The sequence below is a fragment of the Fusarium fujikuroi genome, chromosome FFUJ_chr10, assembly GCF_900079805.1.
Source record: "Fusarium fujikuroi IMI 58289 draft genome, chromosome FFUJ_chr10".
NCBI lineage: Eukaryota > Fungi > Ascomycota > Sordariomycetes > Hypocreales > Nectriaceae > Fusarium > Fusarium fujikuroi.
Genome location: NC_036631.1, coordinates 2,145,545 through 2,168,371, shown reverse-complemented (window position 1 = coordinate 2,168,371; position 22,827 = coordinate 2,145,545). Strand labels below are relative to the sequence as shown.

The 22,827-nt window shown below is 48.1% G+C and overlaps 8 protein-coding genes; 4 read left to right on the top strand and 4 right to left on the bottom strand.

Moving 5' to 3' along the window:
• Window positions 1-958: 958 nt before the first annotated feature.
• On the top strand, window positions 959-4,138 carry FFUJ_11050 (uncharacterized protein; the record flags this gene model as incomplete). Its single annotated transcript, XM_023569903.1, has 1 exon — window positions 959-4,138. The coding sequence occupies one exon, from the start codon at window positions 959-961 to the stop codon at window positions 4,136-4,138; it is 3,180 nt and encodes a 1,059-aa protein (XP_023437054.1).
• Window positions 4,139-4,491: 353 nt separating this feature from the next.
• On the top strand, window positions 4,492-10,686 carry FFUJ_11049 (uncharacterized protein; the record flags this gene model as incomplete). XM_023569902.1 has 11 exons in its annotated part: window positions 4,492-4,863; window positions 4,920-5,430; window positions 5,479-5,652; window positions 5,709-5,733; window positions 5,783-6,382; window positions 6,435-7,596; window positions 7,652-8,549; window positions 9,172-9,216; window positions 9,267-9,670; window positions 9,724-9,891; window positions 9,943-10,686. 11 exons carry the CDS (start codon window positions 4,492-4,494, stop codon window positions 10,684-10,686), a joined length of 5,103 nt encoding a protein of 1,700 aa, XP_023437053.1.
• A 163-nt stretch (window positions 10,687-10,849) lies between these two features.
• Window positions 10,850-11,806, bottom strand: FFUJ_11048 (related to RTA1-involved in 7-aminocholesterol resistance; the record flags this gene model as incomplete). XM_023569901.1 has 2 exons in its annotated part: window positions 10,850-11,098; window positions 11,153-11,806. 2 exons carry the CDS (start codon window positions 11,804-11,806, stop codon window positions 10,850-10,852), a joined length of 903 nt encoding a protein of 300 aa, XP_023437052.1.
• Window positions 11,807-12,375: 569 nt separating this feature from the next.
• On the bottom strand, window positions 12,376-13,490 carry FFUJ_11047 (uncharacterized protein; the record flags this gene model as incomplete). XM_023569900.1 has 2 exons in its annotated part: window positions 12,376-12,466; window positions 12,532-13,490. 2 exons carry the CDS (start codon window positions 13,488-13,490, stop codon window positions 12,376-12,378), a joined length of 1,050 nt encoding a protein of 349 aa, XP_023437051.1.
• A 1,089-nt stretch (window positions 13,491-14,579) lies between these two features.
• On the top strand, window positions 14,580-16,715 carry FFUJ_11046 (uncharacterized protein; the record flags this gene model as incomplete). Its single annotated transcript, XM_023569899.1, has 1 exon — window positions 14,580-16,715. One exon carries the CDS (start codon window positions 14,580-14,582, stop codon window positions 16,713-16,715), a length of 2,136 nt encoding a protein of 711 aa, XP_023437050.1.
• Window positions 16,716-16,768: 53 nt separating this feature from the next.
• Window positions 16,769-18,984, bottom strand: FFUJ_11045 (related to phospholipase A2, cytosolic; the record flags this gene model as incomplete). XM_023569898.1 has 2 exons in its annotated part: window positions 16,769-16,948; window positions 16,993-18,984. The coding sequence occupies 2 exons, from the start codon at window positions 18,982-18,984 to the stop codon at window positions 16,769-16,771; spliced, it is 2,172 nt and encodes a 723-aa protein (XP_023437049.1).
• A 466-nt stretch (window positions 18,985-19,450) lies between these two features.
• FFUJ_11044 (uncharacterized protein) lies at window positions 19,451-20,875 on the bottom strand (the record flags this gene model as incomplete). XM_023569897.1 has 2 exons in its annotated part: window positions 19,451-20,258; window positions 20,313-20,875. 2 exons carry the CDS (start codon window positions 20,873-20,875, stop codon window positions 19,451-19,453), a joined length of 1,371 nt encoding a protein of 456 aa, XP_023437048.1.
• Window positions 20,876-22,122: 1,247 nt separating this feature from the next.
• On the top strand, window positions 22,123-22,554 carry FFUJ_11043 (uncharacterized protein; the record flags this gene model as incomplete). The annotated part of the gene is made up of 1 exon (XM_023569895.1): window positions 22,123-22,554. The coding sequence occupies one exon, from the start codon at window positions 22,123-22,125 to the stop codon at window positions 22,552-22,554; it is 432 nt and encodes a 143-aa protein (XP_023437047.1).
• Window positions 22,555-22,827: the final 273 nt, after the last annotated feature.

Genomic DNA, 22,827 nt, shown 5'->3' with positions numbered 1-22,827 from the left:
ACACAATGTACGTTGACTCGATTGGAGCCTTCTGATCCTCTGACGCATCTCCCATGGTGAATGTGGTGGAGGTAAACTCAAACAGATTCGCTGCTACTGGAGCTGAGGGGCCAATTGAGGTAGCTACCTAGGCCAATACAGTACTAGCAGTAGATCCAAGATTTAAAGTAGTGGAGGCTGAGCCCAGAAGCTAGGATTTTTAGAGCCCAGAAGGGAATGCGGCTCAACCGTCTTGCGACCCAGTCGGCCTCAAGTAATACAAAGAATAGGTAGGCAACAGATCACCAGCAAAATCTAAGGGAGCTGCCGCGCAATAATAGAGAGGCGACTACAATGCACCGTGAGCATTTTTCCACCTATTAGAATTGATGGTTGGTCGGCGAGGTTTCTGCGTCGAATCAGCGATTAATATTCTTCCGCCTTATCGGAATTATTGGAGGGTAGGGCTCTTCTTTTTAGTGGTGATGACATTCTGCAGGTGGTTACACAACTGCTAAGACACAGCAACTATTCGCTATCTTTTGGCTGCTGCCTGTTTGGAGGCCTTCGATTCCGTAATCACCCTTGTCTATCTTAATGTGAAAGCCAGTGGCTCGCTTACCAAGCCTGTAGTAAGCCTAAAATATGTATAGATGGTTATCGCCAAGATAATGTGATCGACCTGCTGGAGGCCTTGTCTAACAGAATGGTAGACGGTATCAGCTCATGCGTAATAGCCTAAATGTCAATGCCGGCGAGTGCCTTGGCTGCCTAGATGCATTGTAATAGTGCCTTTTGAGTTCATTTCGATCAGCAGTGCGTACTTAGTACCTTGTTCATAATTTCTGAACTTGCAACGTAGCCAAGAGTTTAAGCTTAAAAGGTTTATCTGTTTTTATAATCCTTTCCGCCAAAATCTAAAGCGCCTAGTGTGACGTCTTCTATAACCCTACGGACCTCAGCTAATATCCTTGAGAACATGGATTCTGTGCAAGCGATTAATGACCCGGAGAAGAAGCCAGAGACAAGCACTCAAGACAACGAAGCGAGGATTTCCATGTTAACCGGTCGCATCAAACAACTCAGAGAAGAATTCGCAACCAGGGGCCACGGAGAGTATTTCAATCGGTCTATTGAGCTGCGAAGGGAGATATTGGCATTAACGGAGCCTAAGGATCGTCAAAACAAAGCCCTTCAATTACATCTACTTAGCAATGAACTCAGCGATAGGTTTGCAGAGACAGACTATCTCGATGATCTGAAGGAATCCATAGAGCTTGGGATCCAGGCGTTGGATCTTACCTCAGACGGCGATCCGCGAAAGACTGTATTCCTCAGAAGACTTGAGTTTCTGTTCGAAGAAAAGTACGAGGAGACGGAAGACATTGCTGATCTTGATGAGGTCATTCGCTACCAAAGACTCTCGATTGACGCCACAGACCCCACCAATAGTTCACTGATGGCGGCCTGGTTGTTTGTTTTAGGCGCAAAGCTTGACAAGAGGGCAGAAGTAACAGGGGAAATCGCCAACTTGGATGAGAGTATCGAGATCTTTCGAAAGGTCGTTGAACTGAAGCCAGGGAACCTGAGCGCAAAGAAACTGATCCAAGCCTTGTACAACCGGTATACATGGACCAGCGAGGTACAGGATTTGGAGGAGTGCGTTAGGCTTCATCGGCAGATCACCAATTCCTCAGATACGGATGTAGGGAGGGTGGAGTGGATGATCAAGAAAGCTAACTATCTTTGTATTCTGCATGAAAGAACCGAAGATGAACATCACCTCGAGGAGGCCTTTTTGGTAGCTAACGAAGCACTGGCCTTGGTTCCCGAGGCCAATTGGAAACCCAAATGGCTACGTTGTCTGGGACGACTTTTCGGCTGCCAATACCTCAAGACTGAAGGGATGGCAGACCTTGAAGAGGCGATACGGCTAGAGAGATTGGCACTCAAACTAACGCCGAATGGTGATGAGGATGAGGAAGTTTTCACCTTGACAAATCTAGGGAACCGTCTGGGTGATAAGTATCTGAGAACAAATGATGTTGCCGACATTGACGAAGCTATTGACTGCGCCAGACAGTCGTTGGATCTGGACCCTGAGAAGCCTGAGCGACTGTATAACCTCGCAATAAAACTGGGTGATCGATTTTCAAGAACGGAGGATCTGGATGATGTCGATGAGGCTATCGAACTTGAGAGGAAAGCGTTAAAGATAATGCCAGTGGACCACTCTGAGAGAGCAGACTATTTGAACGTTCTAGGTAATCAGCTGGGCGATCGATACAAGTACACGGGAGATCTTGACGATCTAGAAGAAGCCATTCGCAACGCCGAGGAAGCGTTGGGTCTGATGTCAGAGGACCATGCGCTCAGTGCAGCGTGGCTAAACAGCCTTGGCAACCATTATTTGGATCGTTATACCGCAACCGGAGACGAACATGACCTAGACTTGTCAATCACAAACTACGACCGAGCTCTTCACCACGAGCCCTCAGCGACGGAAGATCGGATCACAGCAGGCCAAGCAATTCTTTCGAACTGTTCAGATAGTCAGCAGCTCTATGATACTGCGAAAATCGCTGTAAACCTCATCCCCAAACTCGTATCATGGTCCCACGAGAATCAGGACAGACAGTACGTACTCAGTCAAGTAGTTGGGCTAGCCTCCGACGCCGCTGCAGCTGCGTTACAAGCGGGTCGATCCCCCATGACAGCCTTGCAGCTACTGGAACAAGGTCGGGGTATCATTGGATCATCACTCCAGGACATGCGCAGCGACGTGCAAGATTTGGCGAAGGAGCACCCGGGACTAGCGGAGAGATATCGCACTTTGCAAGCTGAACTGGACCGGCGTGCCGAGCATGATAGAGCCGCAGATACGCAGTCGCAAGCCTCGATTAACAGACGACATGCTGCTGCCAAGGAGTTCACGGAGTTGGCTGCTGAAATCCGTAGTTTGCCTGGGTTTGAAGACTTCTTGCTCTCTCACACGGAAGATGAGATCTGCGGTGCTTCAGAACGCGGCCCGATCGTGGTGATCAATGTCAGTAGCCTTCGCTGCGATGCTCTTATTGTCGCGGACAGCCAAGTTCATACATTGGAGCTACCCAGCATAACTCTGGAGGAACTTGAGCAAAAGGTAAAGCCTTGGACTCTCGCAAGTTCGCAGACTCTCGAGTGGCTCTGGGATGCCGTCATGAGCCCCATACTCAGCATGCTAGGTTTTACTGGACCTCCGCCGACAGATGCATGGCCACATGTCTGGTGGATTCCAACCGGTCCTTTAGTTCAGCTTCCGCTTCACGCAGCAGGTTACCATAGACAACAAGGTTCCAAAGCAGTACTGGATAGAGTTATATCGTCATACGGGTCTTCGATCCGCAACATAATTCGTGGCCGTCGAGACTCATCCCAGTCGCCTGGCTCTGATCAGGCACTACTTGTTGCAATGGAGCATACACCTGGCCACGACACGCTTACTTTCGCCAATGGAGAGGTGAAATTGATAGACGGCATAGTCCACTCTATGAAACTCGAGTCAATTATACCCACCCGCACCAAGGAGGAGGTCATTCGATATCTGCCGGACTGCAAGATCTTCCACTTTGCTGGCCACGGCCTCGCTCATACAGAAGACCCATCGAAGAGTTGCCTCTTACTAGAAGACTGGAAGGAAAATTCACTCAAGGTTTCTGACCTCTTAGATATGAATCTTCGACAAAGGTCACCCTTCCTTGCATACCTATCGGCATGTGGCACTGGCCAGATCAAAGATGAGACATCATTCGATGAGAACATCAACCTCATCAGCGCGTTCCAAATCGCCGGGTTCAGGCATGTAATTGGTACGCTGTGGAACGTACAAGATGATATTTCTGTTGAGATGGCACAGATGACGTATCAGGAGCTGCTCGACTCCGATATATCGGATGAGTCTATCTGCCGCGGGCTGCACAGGGCAACTCGTGAGTTGAGGAGAAGGTGGATAGAGAAGCATGAGACTAGCAAGAGTGTAAGAACTGCTCCGGATTCCGATGGACACGACGCCGCTAAAGGATCTCTATCGCGTTCAGTCAGAGACGCATCTTTGATTGGTGATACAGACAATAACCTTGGCTCAGCTGATTGGGCGCCCTACATACACTACGGGGTGTAGATTAAGACTGTGGTTTTATAATTGTCAAAAGCGAGCGACAAAAACAATAAATTTCGTGGCTTGGCTTGAAATTCAGCAACACAGAGAACGAATGGAAAATGGCGCCTATCCTTGCTGTGTTGCATAAAGCATCCAATCCCAGAGCACTATCAAGCCACCTTCTGCAAAATACGTCACTAAAAGCCAAATATGCCTTGCGAAGAAGTCATCCAATTAAACTCTCTACTTCAGTTATTCTGACTGTGGTGGCACGTGAGGTCTCAGATCAGGCTCTGAAAGCCCAAGGCGCCTTTGGCCCAAAAACTTGCCATCGGCAACTAATACTAGGGTCAATGCTATTATTATGGTAGACCATGATTCCTCATCAGACATGGCATCCATCGCGTGCTGCATCCTCAGCCGGCGACTGTACTCAGTCCACCAGAAGTGTTGCTATCACTGAACTCGAAAATGCAGTCGCTCGCTTCCAAGCTGCATTGACGGATGACGATCGCAAACGCTTGCAGGACTTGAGAAACCTGCCGCATGATGCTCAGTCGATCATTGTGTTCACAGCGGAGCTGGATATGCAGCAGAGTGGAAAGCGGAGAGGTAAAAGCATAGCTTCGCGGCTTACATCATTTCTACAAATCATTCAGCAATTCACTCCCGTTATCGATACATATATTCAATCCAATCCTGATATCAGCGCAATCATCTGGGGCTCAATCAAATTGACATTTATGGTATATACTCTTAACACTCACCATTTCCTGTCTGTCGCCTAACTATTCTGTCTTAGTTTCTTGCAAACTTCCTATCCCAATTCCAATCCTTCGTTGAATTACTGCAAGGTTTCGGCTCTCTATATTCCAGACTTGGCCACTACCAGATACTTTTCCAAGACTCGACCCGCTTGAATGATTCAATTTGCCAATTCCACACGTCGGTGATTCTCTGCTGTGAAAGGGTCATTTACCTCATCCGTCAATCCAGTATGGAAACCAAAACCATCTTCATTACTCTGAAGCTAATTCCCGTCCTTCAAGCATTCACCACTCAAGTCTGGAGAGCCATCACCTGCTCATTTCAGACTGAGATTCGAAGCTATGTCGAAAACGTCAAGACAAAAGCCGAGAATGCGCAAAACGAGGTTGAGTTGGCTAAAGCGCAAGCTGATTTCCATGAGCAGCGGCAACAGACGGAGGAGAGGCAGAAGGCTTCAGGTCATAGGCAGCAACTCTCTGCATGGGCAACAGAGCATAGCACTGCCATGAAAGACTTGCAAGATCTAAAGGAAAAGCATGGCAGAGGTAAGTCTATGCACAGTCTCGCCACGAACTAAACTAACAATCTTCCAGACAAGAAGCGAAGGAGACTGATCAATGAGCTAACCTCTTATAATTTCATGCCAACATTTAACAGCACGCGAAACAAACGGCACATGGGCACAGCTGAATGGTGCTTTCTAACACCTGAATATCAAGACTGGATTAACGCCAGAAAAACAGTTGTCCTCCATATCACAGGCAAAAGTAAGTCAAGGATGACGATTGTATGTACGACGTTCTTTATCTAACAAGACCTATAGTCGGATCTGGAAAGACAACCCTAGCGTAAGTCTACTAATACTGCTAGTTTTGAAAGCTTTCTAAGTAGCCATAGATCCTCAATTATAGAACGGCTGTGCCGTACTCCAGTATCTGGCCAATTCACCTCTTTTTTTTTCCTTCGTTTTGACGACAGGAAAAGCCTTTCTGCCTCGACAGTTATACGGTCTTGCATCCAGCAGCTTTTGGCGTCCCTTTTGATCCAAACCTTGGACTCAAGTGCCATATCTGAGCTGGATGGTTGTCTAGAGCAAGCTCAATCGTCGATGTTCTCTGTTGAGTCACTGAGATTACTTTATACTACCGCAGCCAAGAACCTAGACGATTGGTTTATTGTAATTGATGGTTTAGACGAGGTCGATGTCGCAAGACAGATAGGACTGTTGAAGTTCCTTAGCGATACCTTTGACCAGTTGCCAGAGCCCCACCGAGTAAAGCTTCTGCTATCATCCCGGGAAACATGCGCGAGCGAAATTGACCGAATCCTGCCTCAGACCATTCGCCTCTACACTGGATTGAAATCCACGAGCTCAGATATCCGGTTATATACGGAGGATATCATCAGAAACAAAATTGAAGCCAGCGAGCTTATAGTCAGTGATCCAGAGCTGGTGAATCAGATCATTGAAGTGATACATCAAAAGGAAAAGGGAATGTGAGTATATACTCTTAGCAGATCATGACAGAAGTGTCTAATAATGCGCGAGGTTCTTATGGGTTTTCCTCACGATTGATGACATCTGCTCCCGGAAGTCTGATAAGGACATCAGACAGGCACTGCAAGACATCCCGGTCGACCTCCCGGCCACATTTGACCGTGCTCTTCGCCGTGTAGCAGCGAAGAAAAACAACACAGCAATCGTTCAGAAAGCATTCACGCTTATCCAAGGGTCCTTTGAGCCATTAACCCTTGATCAACTTCGCGAGGCTCTCTCTGTCGAGATTGGACAGCAGACGCTTGACCAGGACGATCTTGTTAGTGGCATAGATCGCCTACCTACATGGTGCGAGAATCTTATATGCGTGGAAGAGTCAGATACTGTTCACTTTAGCCACCACTCGATCGAGAAATATCTTCTCACCCCAGGCTCGGCAGACTTCAAGGACTTTCATCTCAACGCAGACAAATGCGATCAATTCATGGGCGAACTATGCGTCACATATATCAGCCTTGATAACTTCCAGAGAGCAGTAGGATTCACAAAAAGCTTCAATAAAGACTCTTCGCAGATGAGTATTGACATTGGCGGACTGGCTGAGCAGACAATGCAAACTGCGGTGGGAGGTAACATCGGGTCCCTAATTGGGCGACTCACGCGACAAACCGTTTTGGCTTCGCGGTCAAGAAAGTCCCGCCTTGGCAAGGTTCAATGGACCGACACCTCATCCTCTTCAATCCCCATGCATAGTTTCGGTCCTGCTCAGGGCACAAAGGGATACACGTTCTACGAATATGCCTGCGAACACTGGTTTAAACATCAGCTTTATATCGACTCGGTCAAGACAGAGGCTACATGGAGATTACTAGGCCAGATTCTGCGAAGACCGCGTCAATACTCGCAGGGTGAGCCATGGTTTGAGCCAGCCTGGACAAAGGGTGTCAGCGAGATCATTGGCAATGATGTCCTCCTATTTGGCCCTGGGTTTGATTCGTACCGAGAAACCGCCGTATCCCGCGAGACAGATGAGGATGGAAGGCTCATGAATGCATCCACACTGAGGGACCTGTGCCACGTTTTCATGTACGCGATTCAAAAGGACAACGCAGGCCTTGCTTGTCGTGTGTTCATGCTGCTTGTGGAGGATTACAGAAGGCTAGCGAATCGTCGTCTTCACGGTTACCTTTCGGTTGTCATAAACAGAATGGCCGTGAGTAAGAATCACAAAATGTGTGAAAATCGTTGTCAGTCGTGCAGGCCTGCAGCTAAACCACGTTGATGTTGTTCGAGAACTGAGGGCAGCGGTTGCCAGTGGAATTTCGTATTTTCCCCCTCTAGGCAGAAACGAGGCGCTCCGGAACTGTACATGTCCACGGAAAGCCGATTATTCCTTAAGGGAAGAAATGTGTCAGCTTCTTGAGACTGGCTATCGGCGACATGAACAACCATACCTTTATCCTTTCGCCGTCTTGGCTGGAGAACTCGGCACTGGCTCGTCAGTCGAAAGATTGCGTCGCTTCAATCGCGACAAACGGTTCCAAATGGAATTGATCCTTTCTTCGAAGACGCGCCTGGGGAGATCATTCTTTGACATTTTGATTGAAGGGGCTTTGATTGACACAGAGCGTATGAAAGTCTTCGTAGCAGAACGACTTGTTTCACCACAGAGATCGGCCTTTCATGATGATGACCTATTTGGATTCTTCAGCAATTCATATCAGAGTCATTATGCCGATCTTCAGCAACAGCTGGACAATACTCTTGCGTTTCTAGGTACCATGCAGGCAGCAAAAGCAAGTGACATACAGATTGTTGAACGCTCACTGTTGAAGTGCTTAGAGGCAGGAGGGTCTGTTCCACTGCACAAAGAAACCGTTATACTTCTGTTTCTGAAAATATTGCTACGGCATCGCTGGCCATTATCTATTAGCCAGGGCATGGTAAAGGTGTTTTTCGGAGAGCCACTGGAACAAGATCTCGATGATGCAAGCGACAGGATACTTTCTCGTGCAGTCCTGTTGAACCTATGGGATCTTGCGACGTCTCTGGTCGATGTCCAGCCCGTCTCTCCAGACGAAAGAGACTTGATCGGAGATGTTTCATATATCAAGCTTGCTCTTCACTGTGAAGACTGCCGGCGCATCGCTAGACCGGCGGGAACAGGTAGATATGGGCTGTGCTCAGTGCATTGGAATCTGATAGGAAGAAACATTGATAGTAGCATGCTTGAAAATGAAGCAAAGGCTTTGGTTTCAAAAACATCGGTAGCATTTTCATAAACTAATATTTGCCCCGTCAGCTATTATTGAAGACATTTTATTTCGTTCTTGTTATGTTAATACAAATGCCATCCTGTTTATCAAACTAGCAAGTTCAACAATTCTTAGTGCCCGATATTTGGCGCAGAAGACTAATCTCATGAGGGTATAGACTGTTTCTCGCTCTTGATTTGAAATCGCTCAACGATAGGTAATTGGCTCGCTCGTCTGGGCATCTCCACCGGACCCTCAGTCCGTGCTAGCTGGCATATGAAATGAGCCGAGCCCGTGCAACACACGGAACACACGGCCGAGTATTCTACATGATCCTATCAACAAGCAAAGCGTGCCAATGACGAGAGTGAAGCCGGGGCAGCGCGTGCGTGCCAGAGCACAGAGGAGTCGGTCTGGCTGCCTGACCTGCAAGTGAGTCGAGGCCAGAGATTTGTGAGAGCCAAGTACTAACGGGCAACGCAGAAGTGAGCCCCCAGATATCAAGATCAGCACAGGTTGCTTACATCATCTAGTCCGTCGTGTCAAATGCGATGAAGCACGACCCGCATGCACAAGGTGTAAGTTATGCTTTGAATGCTAGCCTAGGTAAAGCTGATGGTTGTGATAGGCACGTCAACCGGCCGCACCTGTGATGGCTATGGAGAAACAACCTTAGAGCAGCCATCACAGGTCCAGTCGCAAATACAAGCCGTTACATACGGATACAGAAACTCCCAGGAAGCGCGGTCTATGCAATTCTTTATGGAGCGTACCCTGTCACAATTGACATCCTTCTTCCCCGATGAGTTCTGGGGGATCAGCATACTACAGGTTGCCCAGTCCGAGCCCAGCATTTCCCACGCACTGGTTTCATTCTCGGCATACCACGAGGATTACGTAAATGGAGTGCCTGGAAATAACATTCCTTTTGCACTGAAGTATTACAATTTATCCATCAAGGAACTACGAGATTCTCACAGATCGCTGTCGCATGTCCATTTAGTGTCATGTTTAGTCTTCATTTGCATTGAGGTAAGTGTAACCTCCATGTCGACTTGTATCACCGGGCTGCTCACTATAAACAGATCCTGCAAGGACATACTGGAACAGCAATTCGGTTATTCAAGGATGGCCTCCGGATGATGAGCCAGTATCAAGTGCTCGACGTGCAGCATAGCCAAGCGACCGATTTAAATGATATTCACGACCATATGCGAACCTTGTTCACGCGGCTAGCTCTGCAGGTAGCTTTGGTAAGTATATCAGCCGATGTAAATGCGACTATTTTAACATTCCGTCCTTAGCTGGTGGGTGATATGAGGCCCGAAATTTGCCTCAAATTTATTTCCGGCTGCCAATTGACGCCGTTCAACACCAACTATGCATTCAATTCCCTACGGGAAGCCAGGGAAGCTCTCAATGCCATATTGGCATTACAGTTGGCAGAAAGAACAAGTTCTGCGCTCGTCGCTATGTTCTCTAAGTGGTCCCAAGCTCTTGACAGATTCATTAGCTCCCGTGGTGAAACCACATTCACTCCTAGCGAGCAGAGGTCTCTTGCCCTCATAGATCTACACCGCCGGTACTTCAACATCGTCCTACCTTGGGAGAAAAAAGAAAACCAACAATACGTGCTCAGCCTTGACAGCTATACCAGCGAATTCGAGGAGTTGGTAAATTGCGCCAGTCGAGTTTTGACCTTCGAAGAAACACAAGCCGCCCCAATATTTCACCTCGATATTGGAGCTGTACCAGTTTTGTTCATGACGGTCGCGTGGTGCCGCGATCCTGCCATACGTCGGAGAGCAATCTCCTTGTTGATGTCCAACCAGGCCCAAGAGGGCGTTTGGAGCAGCCGCCTGTCTGGAAGAGTCGCACGGAGAATTATGGAAGCCGAAGAGGAAGACTTGAACGTGCATAGCTGCAAAGACGTTCCTGGACCGCGGAGGGTCAGAAGTGTACTTGTGTCTCTAGGACCGAGGGAGAGAGAAGCCATGATACGATACGGTCTAGAAGATAGAGAGTGGGAAGAGCCTATTGCGTGGTAGATATCACACAGATATATATGATAGAATATTAGAGATATGAGTTCTTTTCTCTAACTGAAGAGGAATATGAGTCTCCTAGTGGAATCTTTTGGGGTCTATAAGTAGAATCCACGTGAGATACATCTCAGTGCACGCTCGAATCGGCCCTGAAAGGATCAGGATATCAGTTATCCTCGGAGGGCGTGACTCGAGGTACATCGCGTAACCGCACCTTAGCGTTTCCTTTGTTCCTCTGCCAAAACTTTGGCATGGTCTCCTCTCTACCCATGACGCGCCCCGGATGAACAACATTAAATACTACCAGTGCAATCAGCATGGGCAGAGAGTCCAGCGCATATTGGTAGGCTTCGTGTCGTGGTATCGTGCTGTCAAGGCCTTCAGAGTATTCTACAAGGCGGAAAACAATACGTAGCTGCATCTCGTCAGTCAACGAACTCACTCATCGATTGGCTCTGTCTCTACTCACCACTATGAGAGCCAGTGCAAGGAACAATGCGTAAAATAGCATCATTACAGGTCTCTTCTGCGTGCCAGCATTAATGTCGTCGTTCGACTTCTGGAGTTGGCGGAAAAGACGGATCCCAAAGACAGTGAAGAGGAGAATAAAAAACAGCTGGATCCCTACTCCGCCCATGTATATGTGCAAGGCATCTAGCTTCTCTTGCAACGTCTTATCTTTCCCAGTCGCAGCCTGGGCCGCACCATAAACTTGCACAATGAACGCTATTATATCGAGGATAACAAAAACGAATCCGAACTGCCAGGCCTTCAGACCATACAATCGCCCATTAGGTGTATAGCACCATACCATACGCCCAAATACCATGTAGGCAAACGCATTGGTCCACAACGGCGCTACAAGGATGACCACGAACCATGTGGCGTAGTAGTCAAAGCTGGCTGGGTTGTAGATGCTGACGGTGCGGAATATGTAGGTGAAGACCTGCCAGAAGGCCGACATTATGATGACCCAGCAGTATGCGGAGCGGTAGTGGATAGCTTGGATGAGGTGGATGATGGTTGTGATGGCGAAGAGCACCATGAATAATATGGACGCGGCTGCGGAGGGACAGAAATTCCATTGCGTATCTGGAACTTGAAGAGCGTGGCATTTCATCATGGTTGCTCAAAACAGCCGTGTACTGGCCTATAATAAAGAAGAAAGCGACGGAGCTTGGAAGAAAGGATAATGGAATGAAAACGCAAGCTCCTCTACTGTACTTATACCTTTGAAGGGGTTATTACAAGAAGGCATATGCGGGTCCCCACTAGCCTCCTCACTAGTTTAGCGCGCTATAGTCTGGCAGATGTAATTGGCCGGCTCGTTTGGGCACCCTGCTGATAATAACGCCAGTGCTGACGTTGCGTCTGTCATGCTTTATTTTCCTTTCACATGAGATTTTTACATAGTAAGTCTCATAAACCCCAGCAGCAAGCCTATAAACTCTGAGAAGACATTAGTATTTCCCCAGTAATAAATTTTGTGATATGCCTGTTGCTACAGACCACTTCCTCTAACGGGCTTGTGGCAGACCTTTTAGCACAGCAGTCAAAGCGTTGTATTTTGGCCGATCAGACCATGTAACAGATGGTATCTGCAGCCAGCACCCAAAATTCCTGCTTCACCATGGTCTATGGTAACAAATAGTAACAGCTTAGCACTACAGCGCCTGATTCTCTTCTCCGCAATTATTCAATAATGAAATCCCGAAGCGTAAACTTTCCAGTACCCAACTCCTTCATCAACACGCTGTTCATAACACCGCGATCAAGGAGGTGGCTACAGTTGTCAGTAATGGCACAGACTGTTCATTTAGTACTTAACAGGGACCAACAAGTACCCACGAGTTACCACATGGCCGCAGAATATAGGGAACCCTGGCCCCCATCAGAACACATATGTTATCTCCGACTTTTGTTGATGTGTCTGTGCTTCCCAAAACACCCGAGGCTTGGGTCTTGAAGGCTCTGATGTCCACGTGTCGAATTTTCCCTTCATTTCGTCGCGGGATTTTGGTCGTCGGACTAGGGAAGTCTGTTTGAAAGCCAAGCCAAGCAAGCCAGTAATCGTGACATTCGAACTGATCGCAGGCGCTTGGTGGTTTCCAGCCTATCCTGTAGCCGTACCGCTTTACCCCCACTAGCTTTAAGCCAGGCTCCAGATCAACGAAACGCGTCTCTATCTTTTCTATGGTGTCAAATGTAAAGCCCTCGGCAACCATTTGGCTCTTGTTCAAGAGGAATCGGCAGTGAGCCTTGGAGTCTCCAGTGAAGCTAAAACTTGGCTTTACACCAACAGGGCCCCCCCTGTCTGGCTGCTTTAATCTTGGATACTGTGCACTTCCATACATTGACTTGTTGCTCGAACGCACAGTCCAGTCAGGAGCCCATGAAGGTAGTCCATAGCGTATACCTTGGTGAGTCAAAGGTTCAACTTCTACTTGGCTCATGACATCCAGTGTCTCACTGTCCTTTTGCATAATCTTTGCAACTTGAATGTAAAGGTCTTCAACAGTAACTCGGTAACTGACCATGAGAGGTGACTTGTACCCACTTTGGTTCAGCAATCCGATAATAGCGTATACTTTGTCTCTGGGATCCGTTGCGTCGTAGTCTCTTGTTTTGTCTAGTAGATCTGCTAAATATGTATCCACAGGGGGGCGCTGTGAGGACCTGGTGTCTCTATTTTGTCTCGTGTAGGTCTTGAGACGCTCAATGACGTACATCTTATACGCACCCTTCTGGAATGGAAAAAAGTAGTGGTACGTCTTAGAGATAGTTGTGGCTTCCATCAGCTCATCCATACAATGGTAGCATAGCTGGAAAACTGCGATAGCCTTGCGGATCAGACCCCATTCTACCGTAAATGGGCCACAAACGACATGAATTTCGGAGCCCAAAACAACCTCTTAAATAGTCCAGACCCGGTACCACCATTCCCGTTGAAGGAGCTCACCTAGTGCTAGCCAATGACCTTTAAAGCATTCATCCTTGATGACACGGGCGATGTAATCCTTTTGATCTTTCGGATGCGAGTGGGAAAGTTCTGACAGTCCAAGAAGAAGGCGAAATGCAGGAACAGTCTGCTCAGTAGCCCTTCCAAGCCATACGAGAACTGACGAGGCTCAAGAGTAGATCTGCTGCATGAGGGCTACTTGTTGTGCCCGTTCATCCGGGTCATCTTGGTTGATACATATAGCATCAACCCATAATAGGGTTGCGAAGGTGAAAAGGTGATCTAGAGGGACTGGGATCTCAGATCCCTTCTGGCAGGCGCACTACCTATCGCAGCAGTACACATCCAGCCGCAGGTGGCGTAAGTAATCCTCGATATTGAGTCTCACAACTAACCAATCCCCATTAACCAGTATACGGGTGGTTCGTGCTGGGTCTCCCCATGAGTATGAGAGGGCGCGATAATTGAGGATGGGAGAGTCCAGAGACCTCTGTTAGGTAGCACGTCAAAATATTGCTGCCGCTATTCTCTACTCCAGCGATCGATAGCAAGCGGAGGGATCGTGGTGTAGATAACGGTCGATATCTAAACAAAGACATTGTTCTTTATTTGATTCAGTAGTTATCTGTATCACAATGGCTAGATATTCCAGACATACCAGATAAGCACTCTCTATATAGTAAGAGCCTTGCCGGGGGGGAAGGAGTGCGTCTGCCACATCATCTTGCATCAATTTGCTGACTGGTGTCCAGTGAGGAGGTCCCTTTCAACCCCCGCTTTGAGATGTGCCAGATGCCTCAACCAACAAGATTGGACCTTAGGCAGCATTTATCAGGCTACGAAATGCTTTCTCTTTTCTTCGATTTACTTCAGTTTTCCGTTAGAAAGATAGAGTATCTTAATACCGAAACCTTCACTGTTTACTTAGTTGTCTATCATGCCAGACCCAGCACCCCAAATTGTTGTCGGCTGTCTGCTCGACGTGTCGGGCTCAATGCGCAGCGCCTTAGAGCCAGGCCAATCGAATGAGCCAGCTGGTGATCGACTCAGAGCTGTCCTTCGAGCGGCCCTCAAATTAGCAAAAGCAGAACGCCAGCAGAATTCCAGTGCCTTTATGTTCGTTGGCGTCTTTGGATTACGGACGTCTGAAAAGTACCCTAATCCTCAAGCAGCCGACTTATGTGGGATCGCAGATGCTCTTCTGATCGATTCGGAAAACAGCTCTTCCGGCCATGATCTTCTCATTGCACGTGCGAACGCGAACAACGTGTCATATATATCAAGACACATCAAAACGAAACTCAGTAGCCAAGAGGCTCGAATCGTTGACGCGCATTTGAAACTACATCCTGACCAAGTGCAACAATTCATTGATGCCATTCCACCTGAAGAGGAGGTAACCAGATTACGCTCATCGAGTCGGCAACATAGCGCAGGTGCTGGAATAACCCTCGGATGCGCCGTATCCGTGGTCGTCCCTGGGGCCATTGTTGCTGCTGCTGCTGTATCTCTTGCTACTATTATGGCCGGTGAAATGGCTAGCAATTCAATCGAAGACTCAAGGGTCGAGAGATCTGAGGCTTTAGCATTTGCCAGACGTATCCAGCGGGACTGGCTATCGGACTTTGAGACTTTCAGGCCTCGTCCAATCTTTGAAGTTGTGGATATTCTTCAGCGGCTCCAGGATCAGTGGCTGGACCACGAGGACAGTGATTCAAGAAATGTGTCGGAAGAGGACAACGACAATCTATTTGACGCCATTCGCCAGTACATGTATGGTCTTACGCCAATGTGCTACGCTCTACAGAAGGCCCGGGATGCTTTTCGAAGCAACCCTGAAGCAAAACGTCGCGTACTCGTACTCATGTCGGATGGTATTTCAACAGATGGCGATCCATCAACGGCCGCTAATGATCTTCGAATGGAGGAAGTATCAATCGCAACAGTCAAACTTACAGACGACCTTTCTGGCCCGCAGCGAGCCTTGTATTATGAAGCCAATCCACTCTGGGACGTGGGCACCCGGGATCTCTTCAGTATGTCGAAGCGTATCGATGCATTGACACATCCAGTTCCTGTTCTAGCCGCTGCTGGTTGGGCAATTCCTCTAGCCGGGGAGGTTGCCCTGTTTTGCACTGTTTGCACTGTCAGAGCGCTGGAAGAGTTTTGTACATTGCTGCTCTCTGCCCGGTTCGGTTCAGCGGATGCGTTATTGGATATCGTTGGCAGTATACGTCATGACGACTACATTAACAACGAGCATCTTGCCATTCAGCGTAGGCCCACCCATCAGGGTAAAAGGCGTATTTGCTACGCGCATGCTGTCGCCTCCGTGATACACATGGCTCTGCTTCGCATTGTCTCTAGAGAAGGAGGTGTACCTTCTTTCATTGAGATACGCGAAAGAATTCTATCTGAATACCCAGAGACAGAAGCCGGTCAGCCTACTGAAGATGTATTGTCAGATGCGTGTATTTGGTACCGCCCCCTCCAATTTCGAGAGGTAGACGAGAAAGGCGCTCGCGAAGCAGTGCTACGGCGTCGCCCTGTGCTTGCTACATTCGGGTTATCGAAGAAGGGCTGGGACGAGTTCGGTGACCATTTCGATGAAAATTCCGCAACGCGTACTGCTGTTCTCACAGAAGCTCAAATGGCACCTCACTTTAACAAAAAGTTTGACGGTGGCCATGCCGTTGTGTTGGTCAGCTGCAGCCCCGGGTCACTAGCCTTTTTAAACTCTTGGGGGAGTGCATGGGGAGATAATGGAATCTTCAAAATCGAGAACCCTGTGGTTCTAGGGCATAAAGACCGCTGCCTGCGCTTCTATGACGTTTATTGGGTGGAAGAAAAACTGACAGATGCAGAACGACAAGCATTTAACGCCAGGGTAGACGAGGAGCTTCGGCGTCGTGCTGAGGAACACGAGAGTATTTTCGAGCTCGAATATCGGTGCCCAAAGTGCCTTGGTAATTCCGCACTGGCTGATTTCAGAGGAAGCGTCAGGAGAGCTTTATGTCCAAAATGCCAGGCATGTTTCGAACCTGATCCTGGACATCTAGCTGAGGCCCTGTAATTACGAGCTGGGCTAAATGATATTGTCTGACGCTGAGTTTATTATCATCTTATCTAGGTTTCAGTCCCATGTCTATTAAGTCTATGCTTCTTCTTATCGTCGTAAACCTTCATTATTACCCGTTTTATGGTATCAATAGCATAGTCTGAAACGTTCGCTTCTGCCGTCATTAGAACGCTTTTCACCTGATCGGGCGTCCACATGAGATTGGTCGATGTTGAAAACGATGCAGTCTAGGTTAGTCAGTAGATACCTACGTAAGAGTTACCAAACTTACCGTAGGATTATATCCGGGGTTCGAAGCATTTGGCAACAGCGGGCAGTAGATGATATACATATCTTGCCCACTCTGCCTCGTGCCGTGAAAGACTTTGGCGTAGTGATCTATGTATCGAGATTCTATTTCCAACGCATGAGTTGAGCACAAGGCTGTATTCCGCTGTGGCTTGTGGAACTCCCGCGTCACATCTCTCAGGTCAATGTCGAAGTCGGCTGCGAAATGGTGCAGTCGCTGGACTGCTGCTCCAGTGTGAATGTCCGAAGATGCATCGAACGATATGAAAACGTCAACGCCTCGTTCTGGTCGAGCGAGGATATGATTTGGCAGATTGTTTGCCATACCGGAGTCCATGAGTCTCGTACGTCCTTGTGCTTCCCACGGCGTAGAGGAATGTGACTGCAAGCCCGCAAGATCGGAAACGGATTTGTCGCTGCTATGCATCCCTCTTTGATGCTGATGAGCAACTCGTGAGATATACGTGGAATGCTCTGACGTATGTTCTCGCATCCCTACGGATCTTTCAAGTCCATAGAACGGATTCGGATCATGCCCCGCACGAATCGGATTTCCCCAAAAGCCCTCAAAACGCTTCGACTGGAGTAGTTTGTTGAAGACAGTGACCAATCGTGCCACCATTGTGTTCTTGGGTATGGTCACCAGGAGAGCTTTAATGCACTCTGCCAAAGGACCCGCTGGTGCACTGGTACACTGGCCCAACAACAGAGAGAATGACTGTTCAGGACGGCGATCCACGGAATACCCAGAGATGAAGGTTCGTCCCCATGCCCAAGTTGGGACGTAACGATTGAGGTCCGGACTGCCGATTTCGAGAGGCGAGATTTCGAAATACTGGAAGCGCTTCTTGGGTCGTCTGTTCACAGATGCTGTTACATTTGGTTGATCAGTTCCTTCGACAGTATCAAGCTGTCGAGATGTTGGTTGTTTCTTGGCATCCCTAGCCTTTGCCGATATTGTCTTACACTCATATGAGTACTTCGGTACGCGTCTCACCGCTGCAAGAAGTGGCATTGGCTCCAATCCCTTGTCTGTACCCGATCGTTGCCAGATTTTGGACCACTGAAATGTCGCTCTGCTCAGTCTGCCCTTTGGTTCTCTGGATAGCAGTTGATATGTTGCCGTAAGAGTCGAGTAAAGATCCATGATCCCCAAGCCTATGATACTTTTCTGGGCTTTACTGACCAGAGGGCCGATGAGAAAGTAAACTCCTCTCTTACTTCGTGCGACCATGTTCAAAGCATGGATACTCATAGGATGTGCAAGTTCACTCGCCACTGTGAGGTAATGATCGATCAAGCGTTGTATGTCATGTCGAGCGATGGTATAGTAAGCCGCAAGAGTCCAGCAGCTTCCACTAACGCCGGCAGTCCAAGTAATACAATCCCATAGCCCATGCTTCTTGGCAGCTAATATGAACCCGGAAAAGCCATACATTACCTTGTACCCACCACCTGAGCCGCCCAGCGCGATGAGTGGGACATTTCTGGGGTCAATCTTCTCATCCGACGGGAGATCTAAAAAGCGATGTAACGCATCCTCTCCTTGTGATGAGATTCTTATCTTGCGAAGCTCAATGAACTTTTGTTCTTCGTGATGAAGAGAGGAGCCATGTCGTACTTGGGCATCCCATTGTAGTTCCGGGTACGTTGCGAAATCTGTCTCGTCCCTCTGTAGGAGGCTCTTGACAGAAGCCAAGTCAACCGCTCTTTGATACCATCTTTCAACAATCCCCCTACTTTTTTGCGACAACGAGACTTTGGACGGTGGTCGATAGCAGTCTGTATGGCCCTTTCCATCTATCGTAGGTAACGAAACCACAACTTGACCGTTCCGAAAGCGAGTTCTTGTATGAGATACCCGAACCCTCGATGAAACAGGCGTTGCTTGGACGAGGGAGACCAATGAGCATAGACAATATGTTTTCGCGTATAGATATGATGGTGACTTTCGAATTGAAGTCAAAATGACCATTTTTATAGCCTTTAAAGGCGCATGTTAAGGTTGTGAAGGAAACTCGAGGTTTGTAAACAACGCATCTTGAATCGTTGGCGTCATTGCTGACTGATGCCGCTAGGTCCGGCAGCCAAAGAGCGCTACCACGTGGGCGTTAGCCTGCTCTAGCGCTCGAAGGGCCAATCAGGGCGCGGCAGATACAGGGTAAGTTTAGATTATGGGCACTTCAAATTTCTGCCAACTTCAATTATCAGCAAGGTAGGAACAATAGTAGGATATCGGCTCAAGAAAGATACAGTAGTTGATTACTGATCGATAGTGTCACTGATTGACATGACTCGTCGCGATATAGTTCGAATTCACTACCGGCTAATACTCTTGCTCATACTCTAGCTCTTTACCAAAGCACTTCCATCACATCCCTTGCAACAGACAAACCGATCATCCCCAAAGTATGTCGACAACTCAGGATGCACAAGAAGAACTAGAACTTAAACTCCCACGCGTATGTAGTCACGTCATCAGTCTGATAGAACGGCAAAGTAACCTGACCGTTGCTGATAGTGTGACCATAGTAGCCCAAATCCTGAGGAGGCCCCATCTGGCTATAGTGCACGTCACTGCCCACAGCAAACTTCCAGGTCCTAACCTGAAGCGTTCCAGAAGACGGTAAGCCCAGCTTTGCCAGACCAGAGAATGTCACATCGTAAGTACCAGTGGTAGGCGGATGGCAGCCAAACAATACTCTGGCGGTGCGCGCCGTAGTATCCACCGTAGCATATGCGTCAAGTCGACCATCAGAAGACACAGAAGTCGAAACTCGCTGGCCCGTCATGTTGTGCGAGTAGTAATTATACACCCACCAGTCTCCGTTGGCAAAGTATCCTGTAGAAGCGTAGTTTGAAGGATCAGGCTTGGAGAGAAGGCTAGCAGCTAAGTCGTGAAGCTGGGTGCCTCCTAGCCAATTGCCACGAAGACCGATAGCATTACGGCGTTCGAGCTGGGAGATCCAGAATCCAGATCCGGCCGGGACTTGCTCATTGAAAGTGGCGTACTCGTTGATATTGATTTGACGTTGGGGGAGGCCGTATTTTGTGAGGATCTGTTGTAGGACGCCGTAGCTGTACTCAAAGTCGGAGCCTGAACCGCCCTCCTCGTGCCATACGTATTGATCAGGAATGGAGGCGTTGTTCTTGACGAATTGAGCCCACTGTGTCCACCAGGAATTGGTTGTTCCTGGTTGGTTGGCGAGAGTTGGTCCGGACGTCAACACGTTCTTTCCGAATGCATCACTGAATAGTCAGTATATTGTCCACGTCGTAAAATAGAGATAAGTCATAACTTACTTGAATTGATGCCAGCCGCGTCCCCACATCTGAAGCCACTGGTCAATGCTGCGGCCCCAGAAGCAGCCACCTTCCGGCTCGTTCCAGATATCAATGACCAAACCTTGCTGCATATTGTATTTCTTGACATTTGCGATGATGGCCTGAACAAATTTGTCATAAGATGACCAATCACCATTATCACCTGGGCCCGGTGAGGTGTCGTTATTGGAGGAGCAATCAAAGCCCCAGAGGTCATTCAGCAACAAGACAAAACCGCCATTGTGGCGGCGCGTGACGATGTAGTTGTTATGGGCACTAGCAAAGCGCTGTTGGAAGCTGGCTTCATTGTAGCTCCATCCATGAGAGACTTGAGCACCTGCACCTCGGTAGTAGTTGAAACCAAAGCCAGAGAGAAGGCTATCTGGGATCTGGTTCGTATTGTCTGGTATACCGTATAGAATACCAGCGGCCAGGTGCTGCGGTGCACCAGTATTGGAGGAGAAGTCGATCTTGGGCCCGGCGCTGTCAGCAGCAACGGTGCAGACAGCAGCGAGGAGTGAGCAAGCCTTGATAATCCACATTGTAGATAAGTGCTCAAAGAAGAATGCTTATGGACACTATTTCACAACAATAACTACAGTAAACGCCCTCCTTTATATAATACAGTTTATCCTCATGATCTACGTATGATTCCTGGAGAACCCTGCAATATGTCGCTGGGTAAAAGGTACGGCAACGGATAACCGGCAATTGAGATCCTTGTATTGCGGAAGCTGTTCGTTCTTGTGACCCGTTTGCGGGGAAGATCTGCCGATTTATTTGAGGCAAGGATGCAAGGCTCCCACCGTCAAGGCGGCCAAACCATGTCTTTTAAAGATGCCCGGTGGGAGTTCCGGTGGGAGAGTGCTTGTTTAGGAGCTTTTGAGAATTACCTTTGTGGTTTTGATGGCATCTTATTGAAACGCTTATATCTATCAATTAACCTTACCCCAGACTAGCCATTCAGCCTGTTTATACACGGAAGTCGACTTATGTAGTGGGCGCTTTAACTCATATGGTCGGTGTTGTATCCCCCGCATACTCCGAAGAACCTTGGTGAAGCGTTGATCCCTTGGTGTGTCCTTTGGAGGCATGGATCTTTGCCCGCTCCAGTTCTGATGTTTGGAGTTTGCGGTCATTAGTGAACGAAAATTCCGATGCTGCACGCATGCCCATAATTGGAATACAGTATCATATCTGATGCACTGTATAGATAGACCATTTCCAGGGGTCGAAAAAGTCTTAGATAATTTAACAGTTATGATATGGAGATCTTTCGAGCCCAGGCCGCTTTCTACTTTAAAGATTCCCAAGCAAAGAATCTTCATTGACTCATGATAGCAGGGCAAGGTAACTTGCAAATCTTAATTTACTTTCCAGACCTGCTTGACTTCCATATAGTTAAGTCTACGAGCTGCGATCCATATATCGACATCAGCTGAGGTATTCCATTCACTGTAGGTTCCTGAAAGGCCAACATATGACTGGCGCCTCTTGCCGATAACACATAAACCCTGCAACCACTTAACAACGCCAATATGTCGCAAGAAAGATGTCAAAGCTGTAGTACCTTGATCTATCTTATCGATAAGGAGCAATGGTTGATTTCAATTGTGGTACCTGCTGCATCGTTCTGACATCAGGTTTGCTTCAAGGTGAGTTCGTCATACGTCATGTCCCAGTTACGTCATCCAAGACCAACATCACCACCAGGATATAAACTCATCATCAAGCCAAGACTCTACCCATTAACCATCTATACCACAAATTCTCATCTCTAATTATCAAAATGTCAAAACTCGTTGATGACGTCAAATCAGGCCTCAAAGGCATCCGCGGCGCTGGCGACGCTCTCCGAGGTGAAGTCCTCGACGCAACAGACCAAGCCTTCGACACCAACCCGCAACACCCAGAAACTGTCAAGGACCGCGTCGACAACAGAGCGATTGCTGAGAAGGGAAAGCAGGATATGCACGGCGCTGATAACATGATTGCCCGTCGGGAGTGGGAGCACAAGGGCGTTGAACCGCCTGCGCATGTTGGAAGAAGAGAGAATGAGAAGCCGTTGGTGGCACAGACGGAACCTCCTTCTAGAACGGCGGCGCATGATAGGCCGAATGAGGGGTTGAGTAGGGAGCCGGAGATGGGGCATTTTGGCAGTAGAGGGACGGAGGGGGGTGTTGTGAAGGATCCTGATGCTTATTTGCCGAGGTATGCTTAAGCCTTAAATTAAAGGCTGTATAGGTAAGATGTCATGACCTTTAACAAGTCCTGTCAAATTACTAACTCTTGACTCAGCATATCGCAACCACGCTCTTGAGTTGATAATACGCTCAGACAGATCTGGGGGCTATTGAGTTCGTAATGGCCTACAGAATGTTACAACCGTGATTTGAGTGGCAATTCTTATTAAGTTTGCTTGATACATGTTGAGATGCTATTAAGTTCAGCTATCGAATAAACAATGTCATAATCATGATCCATTAAGGAAATG